Source organism: Dendropsophus ebraccatus, chromosome 1 (genome assembly GCF_027789765.1).
Source record: "Dendropsophus ebraccatus isolate aDenEbr1 chromosome 1, aDenEbr1.pat, whole genome shotgun sequence".
In the NCBI taxonomy this organism is placed as follows: Eukaryota; Metazoa; Chordata; class Amphibia; order Anura; family Hylidae; genus Dendropsophus; species Dendropsophus ebraccatus.
This window is the reverse complement of record NC_091454.1, coordinates 2,826,126-2,841,796: the sequence shown is the minus strand read 5'-3', so window position 1 is coordinate 2,841,796 and position 15,671 is coordinate 2,826,126. Positions and strand designations below refer to the sequence as shown.

General features: G+C 43.8%; 1 protein-coding gene across 2 annotated transcripts in view; it reads left to right on the top strand.

Annotated features, from left to right (window-relative positions):
* The window catches only part of ST8SIA1 (ST8 alpha-N-acetyl-neuraminide alpha-2,8-sialyltransferase 1), a 68,605-nt gene that overhangs the window by 45,579 nt on the left and 7,355 nt on the right, over positions 1 to 15,671 (top strand). For both annotated transcript variants that reach the window (XM_069951380.1, XM_069951372.1), the window contains exons 3-4: positions 6,003 to 6,112; positions 12,096 to 12,188. In XM_069951380.1, coding sequence (XP_069807481.1) covers positions 6,003 to 6,112; positions 12,096 to 12,188 — 203 coding nt within the window. The remainder of the gene's footprint in view (positions 1 to 6,002; positions 6,113 to 12,095; positions 12,189 to 15,671) is intronic.

The following is a 15,671-nucleotide window of genomic DNA, read 5'->3' as shown; positions in this document are numbered from 1 at the left end:
TATATATAATTACTGTATACAGCAGAGATATCTATATTCTGCAGCCATTACTATATATATAATTACTGTATACAGCAGAGATATCTATATACTGCAGCCATTACTATATAAATATATTTACTGTATACAGCAGAGATATCTATATACTGCAGCCATTACTATATAAATATATTTACTGTATACAGCAGAGATATCTATATACTGCTGCCATTACTATATATACTGTATACAGAAAAGATATCTATATACTGCAGCCATTACTATATATACTGTATACAGCAGAGATATCTATATACTGCAGCCATTACTATATATACTGTATACAGCAGAGATATCTATATACTGCAGCCATTACTATATATATAATTACTGTATACAGCAGAGATATCTATATACTGCAGCCATTACTATATAAATATATTTACTGTATACAGCAGAGATATCTATATACTGCTGCCATTACTATATATACTGTATACAGAAAAGATATCTATATACTGCAGCCATTACTATATATACTGTATACAGCAGAGATATCTATATACTGCAGCCATTACTATATATATAATTACTGTATACAGCAGAGATATCTATATACTGCAGCCATTACTATATATATATATATTTACTGTATACAGCAGAGATATCTATATACTGCAGCCATTACTATATATATATATTTACTGTATACAGCAGAGATATCTATATACTGCAGCCATTACTATATATACTGTATACAGCAGAGATATCTATATACTGCAGCCATTACTATATATATATATATATATATATTTACTGTATACAGCAGAGATATCTATATACTGCAGCCATTACTATATATATAATTACTGTATACAGCAGAGATATCTATATACTGCAGCCATTACTATATATATATATATATATACTGTATACAGCAGAGATATCTATATACTGCAGCCATTACTATATATATATATATATATATATATATATATATATATATATATATATATATTTACTGTATACAGCAGAGATATCTATATACTGCAGCCATTACTATATACATAATTACTGTATACAGCAGAGATATCTATATACTGCAGCCATTACTATATACATAATTACTGTATACAGCAGAGATATCTATATACTGCAGCCATTACTATATATATATATATATATATATATATATATATATATATATATATATATATTTACTGTATACAGCAGAGATATCTATATACTGCAGCCATTACTATATATATATATACTGTATACAGCAGAGATATCTATATACTGCAGCCATTACTATATATATATATATTTACTGTATACAGCAGAGATATCTATATACTGCAGCCATTACTATATACATAATTACTGTATACAGCAGAGATATCTATATACTGCAGCCATTACTATATATATAATTACTGTATACAGCAGAGATATCTATATACTGCAGCCATTACTATATATATATAATTACTGTATACAGCAGAGATGTCTATATACTGCAGCCATTACTATATATATATAATTACTGTATACAGCAGAGATATCTATATACTGCAGCCATTACTATATATATAATTACTGTATACAGCAGAGATATCTATATACTGCAGCCATTACTATATATATATATAATTACTGTATACAGCAGAGATATCTATATACTGCAGCCATTACTATATATATAATTACTGTATACAGCAGAGATATCTATATACTGCAGCCATTACTATATATATATATTTACTGTATACAGCAGAGATATCTATATACTGCAGCCATTACTATATATATATATATATATATATATATTTACTGTATACAGCAGAGATATCTATATACTGCAGCCATTACTATATATATAATTACTGTATACAGCAGAGATATCTATATACTGCAGCCATTACTATATATATATATATATATATATATATTTACTGTATACAGCAGAGATATCTATATACTGCAGCCATTACTATATATATATAATTACTGTATACAGCAGAGATATCTATATACTGCAGCCATTACTATATATATAATTACTGTATACAGCAGAGATATCTATATACTGCAGCCATTACTATATATATATATTTACTGTATACAGCAGAGATATCTATATACTGCAGCCATTACTATATATATATATATATATATATATATATATTTACTGTATACAGCAGAGATATCTATATACTGCAGCCATTACTATATATACTGTATACAGCAGAGATATCTATATACTGCAGCCATTACTATATATACTGTATACAGCAGAGATATCTATATACTGCAGCCATTACTATATATATATATAATTACTGTATACAGCAGAGATATCTATATACTGCAGCCATTACTATATATATATATTTACTGTATACAGCAGAGATATCTATATACTGCAGCCATTACTATATATATATATTTACTGTATACAGCAGAGATATCTATATACTGCAGCTATTACTATATAATTACTGTATACAGCAGAGATATCTATATACTGCAGCCATTACTATATATATAATTACTGTATACAGCAGAGATATCTATATACTGCAGCCATTACTATATACACTGTATACAGCAGAGATATCTATATACTGCAGCCATTACTATATAATTACTGTATACAGCAGAGATATCTATATACTGCAGCAATTACTCTCTCTATCTATATATATATATATATTTACTGTATACAGCAGAGATATCTATATACTGCAGCCATTACTATATATATAATTACTGTATACAGCAGAGATATCTATATACTGCAGCCATTACTATATATATAATTACTGTATACAGCAGAGATATCTATATACTGCAGCCATTACTATATACACTGTATACAGCAGAGATATCTATATACTGCAGCCATTACTATATAATTACTGTATACAGCAGAGATATCTATATACTGCAGCAATTACTCTCTCTATCTATATATATATATATATTTACTGTATACAGCAGAGATATCTATATACTGCAGCCATTACTATATATATAATTACTGTATACAGCAGAGATATCTATATTCTGCAGCCATTGCTATATATATAATTACTGTATACAGCAGAGATATATGTATATATATAGTAATGGCTGCAGTATATAGATATCTCTGCTGTATACAGTAATTATATATATAGTAATGGCTGCAGTATATAGATATCTCTGCTGTATACAGTAAATATATATATATATATAGATAGAGAGAGTAATTGCTGCAGTATATAGATATCTCTGCTGTATACAGTAATTATATAGTAATGGCTGCAGTATATAGATATCTCTGCTGTATACAGTGTATATAGTAATGGCTGCAGTATATAGATATCTCTGCTGTATACAGTAATTATATATATAGTAATGGCTGCAGTATATAGATATCTCTGCTGTATACAGTAATTATATAGTAATAGCTGCAGTATATAGATATCTCTGCTGTATACAGTAAATATATATATATATATAGTAATGGCTGCAGTATATAGATATTTACTGTATACAGCAGAGATATCTATATACTGCAGCCATTACTATATATATATATATAATTACTGTATACAGCAGAGATATCTATATACTGCAGCCATTACTATATACACTACCGCTCCAAAGTCTGGGGTCACCCAAACAATTTAGTGTTTTCCATGTAGTCGCACTTCTTCACCCCCAGACGTTGTGAAATGAATAGAAAATAGAGACAAGACATTGACAAGGTTAGAAATACTGATTTGTATGTGAAATAACATTGTTCTTCCATCACACTTTGCTTCCGTCCCAGAATCCTCCTTGTGCACCAATTCCAGCATTGCACACCTTTGGCATTCTAGCTATTAATCTGTTGGGGTAAGCTGGAGAAATTGCCCCCCACGCTTCTAGAAGCCGCTCCCACAAGTTGGATTGGTTGGATGGGCACTTCTGGCGTACCATACGGTCCAGCTGCTCCCACAATGGGGTGGTGATCTGGTGACTGCGCTGGCCACTCCATTACCTATGATAGAATACCAGCTGCTGCTTCTGCTGGAAATAGTTCTTGCACAATTTGGAGGTGTTTAGGGTCATTGTCCTGTTGTAGGATGAAATTGGCTCCAACCAAGCGCTGCCCACTGGGTATGGCATGGCGGTGCAGAGTGATGGCCTTCCTTATTCACAATCCCTTTTACCCTGTACAAATCTCCCACCTTACCAGCACCAACCCCAGACCATCACATGACCTCCACCATGTATAACAGATGGCGTCAGGCATTCTTCCAGCATCTTCTCATTTCTTCTGCGTCTCACAAACGTTCTTCTTTGTCATCCAAACACCTCAAACTTGGATTCATCCATCGTCCACAACACTTTTTTCCAGTCTTCCTCTGTCCAATCTCTGTGTTCTTTTGCCCATCTTAATCTTTTCTTTTATTGGCCAGTCTCAGATATGGCTTTTTCTTTGCCACTCTGCCCTGAAGCCCAAAATCCTGCAGCCGCCTCTTCCCTGTAGATGGTGACACTAGTGTTTTGCGGGTACTATGTAATGAAGATGCCAGGTGGGGACCTGTGAGGCGTCTGTTTCTCAAACTAGAGACTCTAATGTGCTTATCTTCTTGCTTAGTTGTGCAACGCGGCCTCCCACTTCTTTTTCTACTCTGGTTAGAGCCTGTTTGTGCTGTCCTCTGAAGGGAGTAGTACACACTGTTGTAGGAAATCTTCAATTTCTTAGCAATTTCTGGCATGGAATAGCCTTCATTTCTAAGAACAAGAATAGACTGTCGAGTTTCAGATGAAAGTTCTCTTTTTCTGGCCATTTTGAGCGTTTAATTGACCCCACAAATGTGATGCTCCAGAAACACAATCTGCTCAATGGATGGTCAGTTTTGTAGCTTCTGTAACGAGCTAGACTGTTTTCAGATGTGTGAACATGATTGCACAAGGGTTTTCTAATCATCAATTATCCTTCTGAGCCAATGAGCAAACACCTTGTACCATTAGAAGACTGGAGTGATAGTTGCTGGAAATGGGCCTCTATACACCTATGTAGATATTGCACCAAAAACCAGACATTTGCAGCTAGAATAGTCACTTACCACATTAGCAATGTATAGAGGGGATTTGGTGTAAGTTAGGACTAGTTTAAAGTTATCTTCATTGAGAAGTACAGTGCTTTCCCTTCAGAAATAAGGACATTTCAGTGTGACCCCAAACTTTTGAACAGTAGTGTGTATATAGGTATATATATATATATTTATTTTTTTACTGTATACAGCAGAGATATCTATATACTGCAGCCATTACTAGGTGTGTATATGTAATTGCTGTGTCTCCCTTTCTTTCTTTCTTTCTTTCTTTCTTTCTTTCTTTCTTTCTTTCTTTCTTTCTTTCTGTCTCTCTCTCTCTCTCCTCCCCTCTTCTCTCTCTCTCCTCCCCTCTTCTCTCTCTCTCCTCCCCTCTTCTCTCTCTCTCCTCCCCTCTTCTCTCTCTCTCCTCCCCTCTTCTCTCTCTCTCCTCCCCTCTTCTCTCTCTCTCCTCCCCTCTTCTCTCTCTCTCTCCTCCCCTCTTCTCTCTCTCTCTCTCCTCCCTATTCTCTCTTTCTCTTCCCTCTCTCTCTCTCTCCCCCCCAATCTTCTCTCTCTTCCCCCTCTCTCCCCCTTCTTCTCTCTCTCTCTCCCCCCCTCTTCTCTCTCTCCCCCCCCTCTCTCTCTCTCCCCCCTCTTCTCCCTCTCTCTCTCCTCTTTCTTACTTCTCTCTCCCCTACTCTTCTCCCTCTCCCCATCTCTCCTCTTTCTCTTTCTTTTACTCCTTCTGTCTCTCCCCTCTTTCTTTTTCTGTTTCTCTCTCTCTCCCCCTCTTTCGCCCTCTCCCTTTTCTGTCCCAGCTTTCACATTCTGCCTTACTCTCTCTCCCACCCTCTTTCTCTCCCTCTGACGCGCTCTCTCTTCTCTCTCTCTCTCTCTCCTGTCCCAGCTGTCACATTCTGCCCCTGATGCTCCGCTCTCTCTTTCTAGGATACGCCATTTAAGCTTCCCCTGAAGCGCTGCTCTGTGGTGGGGAATGGTGGGATCCTGAAGGGGAGCAGGTGCGGCCACCAGATTGATCAGGCCGATTTTGTTATACGGTGAGTGACCCCCGGAGCTAAGAGAGACCCCAAGACCCCCGGAGCTAAGAGAGACCCCCGGAGCTAAGAGAGACCCCCGGAGCTAAGAGAGACCCCCGGAGCTAAGAGAGACCCCCGGAGCTAAGAGAGACCCCCGGAGCTAAGAGAGACCCCCGGAGCTAAGAGAGACCCCCGGAGCTAAGAGAGACCCCCGGAGCTAAGAGAGACCCCCGGAGCTAAGAGAGACCCCCGGAGCTAAGAGAGACCCCCGGAGCTAAGAGAGACCCCCGGAGCTAAGAGAGACCCTGAGACCCCCGGAGCTAAGAGAGATCAGAGACCCCCGGAGCTAAGAGAGATCAGAGACCCCCGGAGCTAAGAGAGATCAGAGACCCCCGGAGCTAAGAGAGACCCCCGGAGCTAAGAGAGACCCCCGGAGCTAAGAGAGACCCCCGGAGCTAAGAGAGACCCCCGGAGCTAAGAGAGACCCCCGGAGCTAAGAGAGACCCCTAGACCCCTAGACCCCGGAGCTAAGAGAGACCCCTAGACCCCGGAGCTAAGAGAGACCCCCGGAGCTAAGAGAGACCCCCGGAGCTAAGAAAGGCCCCCGAGACCCCCAGAGCCAAGAGAGACCCCAAGACCCCCAGAGCCAAGAGAGACCCAGAGATCCCCAGAGCTAAGAGAGACCCCGAGACCCCATCATATAACCCATCATATACTGTATATACTAATATATATGTACAGCTGCTATAACCTGGGGATCTCATGTATATAATTATATATGTACAGCTGGTATAACCTGGGGATGTCCTGTATATAATTATATATGTACAGCTGGTATAACCTGGGTATATACTGTATATAATTATATATGTACAGCTGCTATAACCTGGGGATATACTGTATATAAATATATATGTACAGCCGGTATAACCTAGGTATATACTGTTTATAATTATATATGTACAGCCGGTATAACCTGGGGATCTCCTGTATATAGTTATATATGTAGAGCTGGTATAACCTGGGTATCTCCTGTATATAATTATATATGTAGAGCTGGTATAACCTGGGTATCTCCTGTATATAATTATATATGTACAGCTGGTATAACCTGGGGATCTCCTGTATATAATTATATATGTACAGCTGGTATAACCTGGGTATATACTGTATATAATTATATATGTACAGCTGGTATAACCTGGGTATCTCCTGTATATAATTATATATGTACAGCTGGTATAACCTGGGGATCTCCTGTATATAATTATATATGTACAGCTGGTATAACCTGGGTATATACTGTATATAATTATATATGTACAGCTGCTATAACCTGGGGATATACTGTATATAAATATATATGTACAGCCGGTATAACCTGGGGATCTCCTGTATATAGTTATATATGTACAGCTGGTATAACCTGGATATATACTGTATATAATTATATATGTACAGCTGGTATAACCTGGGTACAGGGCCGGCTCCAGGTTTTTGTGGGCCCTTGGTCGAGAGAGCCTCGGCGGGCCCCTTTGAATAGCAAATTATATGGCATCATTGTTAGAGGGTCTCTAGCTCTTGATTCTGTGTAGGGGATTCAGCTGTGTTATATACTTATTATCCCCCCTCCTGTTTGAGTGTGTATATATCTATCTCTCGAGCACATATATACACACACTCATACAGTAGGAGGATAATAAGTATATAATACACCGCTGTATACCTACACAGAATGGGGGGATATATACACACTCATACAGAAGGATAATAAGTATATACTACACTGCTGTATACCTACACAGAATGGGGGGATATATACACACTCATACAGAAGGATAATAAGTATATACTACACTGCTGTATACCTACACAGAATGGGGAGATATATACACACTCATACAGGAGGATAATAAGTATATAATACACAGCTGTATACCTACACAGAATGGGGAGATATATACACACTCATACAGGAGGATAATAAGTATATAATACACTGCTGTATACCTACACAGAATGGGGAGATATATACACACTCATACAGGAGGATAATAAGTATATAATACACTGCTGTATACCCACACAGAATGGAGAGATATATACACACTCATACAGGAGGAGGATAATAAGTATATAATACACTGCTGTATACCTACACAGAATGGGGAGATATATACACACTCATACAGGAGGATAATAAGTATATACTACACTGCTGTATACCTACACAGAATGGAGATATATACATACTCATACAGAGGGATAATAAGTATATAATACACTGCTGTATACCTACACAGAATGGAGAGATATATACACACTCATACAGAAGGATAAAAAGTATATACTACACTGCTGATAACCTTTTTCACCTCGGGGCACACCTACCAAATAAAGTTTGACAAAATAACAAAAAAAAACAACAAACATAATTCGGTAACTCACAGGTGACGTCTTCTTTGATCTGATGCGATCGCTCTCGTTTCCTCGCTATCCGGCCCAGACCACCATGATGATTTCTTCCAGCTACAATTCTTCTCTTCAGAACCTGTGAGACAAACATCTTAGGCTCCGCTCATTTCCAGCCACTTCCTTCCCTTTTCCCCACCCATAGGCTCCTATACATTAGTAACTCCGCTGCTTGGTGTCATGTGCAGTAAAGTAAGAAGGTTTGTGTCCCCATGCTGTGCCCCCATATAGTAATAATGCCCTCTGTCCCCATAGTAATGCCCCCTGCTCTGCCCCATAGTAAATGATCCCTGCCCTGTCCCATAGTAGATGTCCCCTGCCCTGTCCCATAGTAGATGACCCCTGCCCTGTCCCATAGTAGATGTCCCCTGCCCTGCCCCATAGTAGATGTCCCCTGCCCTGTCCCATAGTAGATGACCCCTGCCCTGTCCCATAGTAGATGTCCCCTGCCCTGCCCCATAGTAGATGTCCCCTGCCCTGTCCCATAGTAGATGACCCCTACCCTGTCCCATAGTAGATGCCCCCTACCCTGTCCCATAGTAGATGCCCCCTACCCTGTCCCATAGTAGATGACTCCTACCCTGTCCCATAGTAGATGCCCCCTACCCTGTCCCATAGTAGATGACCCCTGCCCTGTCCCATAGTAGATGTCCCCTGCCCTGTCCCATAGTAGATGACCCCTGCCCTGTCCCATAGTAGATGACCCCTGCCCTGTCCCATAGTAGATGACCCCTGCCCTGTCCCATAGTAGATGACCCCTGCCCTGTCCCATAGTAGATGACCCCTGCCCTGTCCCATAGTAGATGCCCCCTACCCTTTCCCATAGTAGATGTCCCCTGCCCTGTCCCATAGTAGATGACCCCTACCCTGTCCCATAGTAGATGCCCCCTACCCTGTCCCATAGTAGATGACTCCTACCCTGTCCCATAGTAGATGACTCCTACCCTGTCCCATAGTAGATGTCCCCTGCCCTGTCCCATAGTAGATGACCCCTACCCTGTCCCATAGTAGATGCCCCCTACCCTGTCCCATAGTAGATGCCCCCTACCCTGTCCCATAGTAGATGACTCCTACCCTGTCCCATAGTAGATGACCCCTGCCCTGTCCCATAGTAGATTCCCCCTGCCCTGTCCCATAGTAGATGACCCCTGCCCTGTCCCATAGTAGATGACCCCTGCCCTGTCCCATAGTAGATGACCCCTGCCCTGTCCCATAGTAGATGACCCCTGCCCTGTCCCATAGTAGATGACCCCTACCCTGTCCCATAGTAGATGACTCCTACCCTGTCCCATAGTAGATGACTCCTACCCTGTCCCATAGTAGATGACTCCTACCCTGTCCCATAGTAGATGACTCCTACCCTGTCCCATAGTAGATGACCCCTACTCTGTCCCATAGTAGATGGCCCCTGCCCTGTCCCATAGTAGATGTCCCCTCCTCTGCCCCATAGTAGATGCCCCCTACCCTGTCCCATAGTAGATGTCCCCTGCCCTGTCCCATAGTAGATGACCCCTACCCTGTCCCATAGTAGATGGCCCCTGTCCCATAGTAGATGGCCCCTGTCCCATAGTAGATGACTCCTACCCTGTCCCATAGTAGATGGCCCCTGTCCCATAGTAGATGTCCCCTGCCCTGTCCCATAGTAGATGGCCCCTGTCCCATAGTAGATGTCCCCTGCCCTGTCCCATAGTAGATGCCCCCTGCCCTGTCCCATAGTAGATGACCCCTACCCTGTCCCATAGTAGATGTCCCCTCCTCTGTCCCATAGTAGATGACCCCTACCCTGCCCCATAGTAGATGCCCCCTCCTCTGTCCCATAGTAGATGACCCCTACCCTGTCCCATAGTAGATGACCCCTACCCTGTCCCATAGTAGATGACTCCTACCCTGTCCCATAGTAGATGACCCCTACCCTGTCCCATAGTAGATGCCCCCTACCCTGTCCCATAGTAGATTCCCCCTGCCCTGTCCCATAGTAGATGACCCCTACCCTGTCCCATAGTAGATGACCCCTACCCTGTCCCATAGTAGATGACCCCTGCCCTGTCCCATAGTAGATGTCCCCTGCCCTGTCCCATAGTAGATGACCCCTGCCCTGTCCCATAGTAGATGACTCCTACCCTGTCCCATAGTAGATGACCCCTACCCTGTCCCATAGTAGATGCCCCCTACCCTGTCCCATAGTAGATTCCCCCTGCCCTGTCCCATAGTAGATGACCCCTGCCCTGTCCCATAGTAGATGACCCCTACCCTGTCCCATAGTAGATGACCCCTACCCTGTCCCATAGTAGATGGCCCCTGCCCCATAGTACATGCCCCCTCCTCTGCCTTAACACAAAACAAAAAATCATACTCACCTAATCCAAGGGACGGTGCTCTTCTTCCTGGCTTCTCCCTTCTGCTAGCAGGGACGGATCCGCTAGCAGGCGCGATGACGTCATCGCTCTGCGCCTGCTGAGGGGATCACGTCCTGAAGCGCTGCGGAGGAAGGCCCAGCCCAGGACGTCATTGAGGACGTCGCATCCGCCCAGCAACGCCACACCCCTCGGATGTCGCCAGCAATGCGGCCCGCTGCATCCCCCGTACTCACTATCGGCACGACAGTGAGTACGGGGGATGCGGCGGGCCCCATTGCTGGCGATATCCAGTGGCTCATTGCTCGGGCAAGTGCCGGGGGGCCCCTTGAGTGGCTGTGGGCCCTGGCACTTGCCCGAGTACGCCACGTGCTGACGCCGGCCCTGCCTGGGTATATACTGTATATAATTATATATGTACAGCTGGTATAACCTGGGTATATACTGTATATAATTATATGTGTACAGCTGGTATAACCTGGGGATCTCCTGTATATAATTATATATGTACAGCTGGTATAACCTGGGGATCTCCTGTATATAATTATATATGTACAGCTGGTATAACCTGGATATCTCCTGTATATAATATATATGTACAACTGCTATAACCTGGATATCTCCTGTATATAATATATATGTACAGCTGGTATAACCTGGGTATATACTGTATATAATTATATGTGTACAGCTGGTATAACCTGGGGATCTCCTGTATATAATTATATATGTACAGCTGCTATAACCTGGGGATCTCCTGTATATAATTATATATGTACAGCCGGTATAACCTGGATATCTCCTGTATATAATATATATGTACAGCTGGTATAACCTGGGTATATACTGTATATAATTATATGTGTACAGCTGGTATAACCTGGGGATCTCCTGTATATAATTATATATGTACAGCTGCTATAACCTGGGGATCTCCTGTATATAATTATATATGTACAGCCGGTATAACCTGGATATCTCCTGTATATAATATATATGTACAGCTGGTATAACCTGGGTATATACTGTATATAATATATATGTACAGCTGGTATATACTGTATATAATTATAGATGTACAGCTAGTATAGCCTGGGTATATACTGTGTATATGCTGGTATAACCTGGGGATCTGTGTGTGTGTATATAATATCCTGGACTCCTCTGCTCTCTTGTAGATGTAACCTGCCTCCTCTGACCAGTGATTATAGTCTGGATGTTGGGAGTAAGACTCAGCTGGTGACTGTGAACCCGTCCATCATAGATAAAAGGTAGCGGCTATCACTATATACAGTACATACCACCTCCTCCCTATATACAGTATATACCTCCTCCTCCTTATATACAGTATATACCTCCTCCCTATATACAGTATATACCTCCTCCTCCACCTGTACTGTATATACCTCCTCACTATATACAGTATATACCTCCTCCCTATATACAGCATATACCTCCTCCCTATACACAGTATATACCTCCCCCTCCACCTGTACTGTATATACCTCCTCCCTATATATACAGTATATACCTCCTCCTCCCTATATACAGTATATACCTCCTCCCTATATACAGTATATACCTCCCCCTCCACCTGTACTGTATATACCTCCTCCCTATACACAGTATATACCTCCCCCTCCACCTGTACTGTATATACCTCCTCCCTATATATACAGTATATACCTCCTCCTCCCTATATACAGTATATACCTCCTCCCTATATACAGTATATACCTCCTCCCTATATACAGTATATACCTCCCCCTCCACCTGTACTGTATATACCTCCTCCCTGTATACAGTATATACCTCCCCCTCCACCTGTACTGTATATACCTCCTCCCTATATACAGTATATACCTCCCCCTCCACCTGTACTGTATATACCTCCTCCCTATATACAGTATATACCTCCCCCTCCACCTGTACTGTATATACCTCCTCCCTATATACAGTATATACCTCCTCCTCCACCTGTACTGTATATACCTCCTCCCTATATACAGTATATACCTCCTCCTCCACCTGTACTGTATATACCTCCCCCTCCACGTGTACTGTATATACCTCCTCCCTATATACAGTATATACCTCCTCCTCCACCTGTACTGTATATACCTCCTCCCTATATACAGTATATACAATACAGTACATACCACCTCCTCCCTATATACTGTATATACCTCCCCCTCCACTATATACAGTACATACCACCTCCTCCCTATATACAGTATATACCTCCTTCCTATATACAGTACATACCTCTCTCCACCTGTACTGTGTATATACCTCCTCCCTATATACAGTATATACCTCCTCCCTATATACAGTACATACCTCTCCCTCCACCATATACAGTATACACCTCCTCCCTATATACAGTATATACCTCCTCCTCCACCATATACAGTATATACCTCCTCCCTATATACAGTATATACCTCCCCCTCCACCTGTACTGTATATACCTCCTCCCTATATACAGTATATACCTCCCCCTCCACCTGTACTGTATATACCTCCTCCCTATATACAGTATATACAATACAGTTCATACCACCTCTTCCCTATATACAGTATATACCTCCCCCTCCACCTGTACTGTATATACCTCCTCCCTATATACAGTATATACCTCCTCCCTATATACAGTATATACCTCCTCCCTATATACAGTATATACCTCTCTCTCCACCATATACAGCATATACCTCCTCCCTATATACAGTATATACCTCTCCCTCTGGCTCCCCCCTGTATCCCCCCCTATAGATGGCTCTCCCCGTATTCCCCCCTATAGATGGCTCTCCCCGTATTCCCCCCTTATAGATGGCTCCCCCCTGTATCCCCCCTATAGATGGCTCCCCCCTGTATCCCCCCCTTATAGATGGCTCCCCTCCCCTGTATCCCCCCTATAGATGGCTCCCCCCTGTATCCCCCCCTATAAATGGCTCCCCCCTGTATCCCCCCTATAGATGGCTCCCCCTGTATCCCCTCCTATAGATGGCTCCCCCCTGTATCCCCCCCCCTATAGATGGCTCCCCCCCGTATTCCCCCCTTATAGATGGCTCCCCCCCTGTATCCCCCCTATAGATGGCTCCCCCTGTATCCCCTCCTATAGATGGCTCCCCCCTGTATCCCCCCCCCCTATAGATGGCTCCCCCCTGTATTCCCCCCTTATAGATGGCTTCCCCCTGTATTACCCCCTTATAGATGGCTTCCCTCTGTATTCCCCCCTTATAGATGGCTCACCCCTGTATTCCCCCCTTATAGATGGCTCACCCCTGTATTCCCCCCTTATAGATGACTCCCCCCTGTATCCCCCCCTATAGATGGCTCCCCCCTGTATCCCCCCCCTTATAGATGGCTCCCCCCTGTATCCCCCCCCCTCATATAGATGGCTCCCACCTGTATCCCCCCCTATAGATGGCTCCCCCCGTATCCCCCCCTATAGATAGCTCACCCGTATTCCCCCCTTATAGATGGCTCCCCCCTGTATTCCCCACTATAGATGGCTCCCCCCTGTATCCCCCCTTATAGATGGCTCCCCCCTGTATCCCCCCCCCTCATATAGATGGCTCCCACCTGTATCCCCCCCTATAGATGGCTCCCCCCGTATCCCCCCCTATAGATAGCTCACCCGTATTCCCCCTTATAGATGGCTCCCCCTGTATTCCCCACTATAGATGGCTCCCCCCTGTATCCCCCCTTATAGATGGCTCCCCCCTGTATCCCCCCTATAGATGGCTCCCCCTTGTATCCCCCCTATAGATGGCTCCCCCGTATTCCCCCCCTTATAGATGGCTCCCCCCTGTATGCCCCCTATAGATGGCTCCCCCCTGTATCCCCCCCTATAGATGGCTCCCCCTGTATCCCCCCCTTATAGATGGCTCCCCTGTATCCCCCCTATAGATGGCTCCCCCCTGTATCCCCCCTATAGATGGCTCCCCCGTATTCCCCCCTTATAGATGGCTCCCCCCTGTATCCCCCCTATAGATGGCTCCCCCCTGTATCCCCCCTATAGATGGCTCCCCCCTGTATCCCCCCTATAGATGGCTCCCCCCGTATCCCCCCCTATAGATAGCTCACCCGTATTCCCCCCTTATAGATGGCTCCCCCCTGTATCCCCCCCCTATAGATGGCTCCCCCTGTATCCCCCCTTATAGATGGCTCCCCCTGTATCCCCCCTATAGATGGCTCCCCCCTGTATCCCCCTTATAGATGGCTCCCCTGTATTCCCCCCCTTATAGATGGCTCCCCCCTGTATCCCCCCTATAGATGGCTCCCCCTGTATCCTCCCCTATAGATGGCTCCCCCCTGTATCCCCCCCTATAGATGGCTCCCCCTGTATCCCCCCCTTATAGATGGCTCCCCCCTGTATCCCCCCTATAGATGGCTCCCCCCTGTATCCCCCCCTATAGATGGCTCCCCCTGTATCCCCCTTATAGATGGCTCCCCCCTGTATCCCCCCCCTATAGATGGCTCCCCCTGTATCCCCCCTTATAGATGGCTCCCCCTGTATCCCCCCTATAGATGGCTCCCCCCTGTATCCCCCTTATAGATGGCTCCCCTGTATTCCCCCCCTTATAGATGGCTCCCCCCTGTATCCCCCCTATAGATGGCTCCCCCCTGTATCCTCCCCTATAGATGGCTCCCCCCTGTATCCCCCCCTATAGATGGCTCCCCCTGTATCCCCCCCTTATAGATGGCTCCCCCCTGTATCCCCCCTATAGATGGCTCCCCCCTGTATC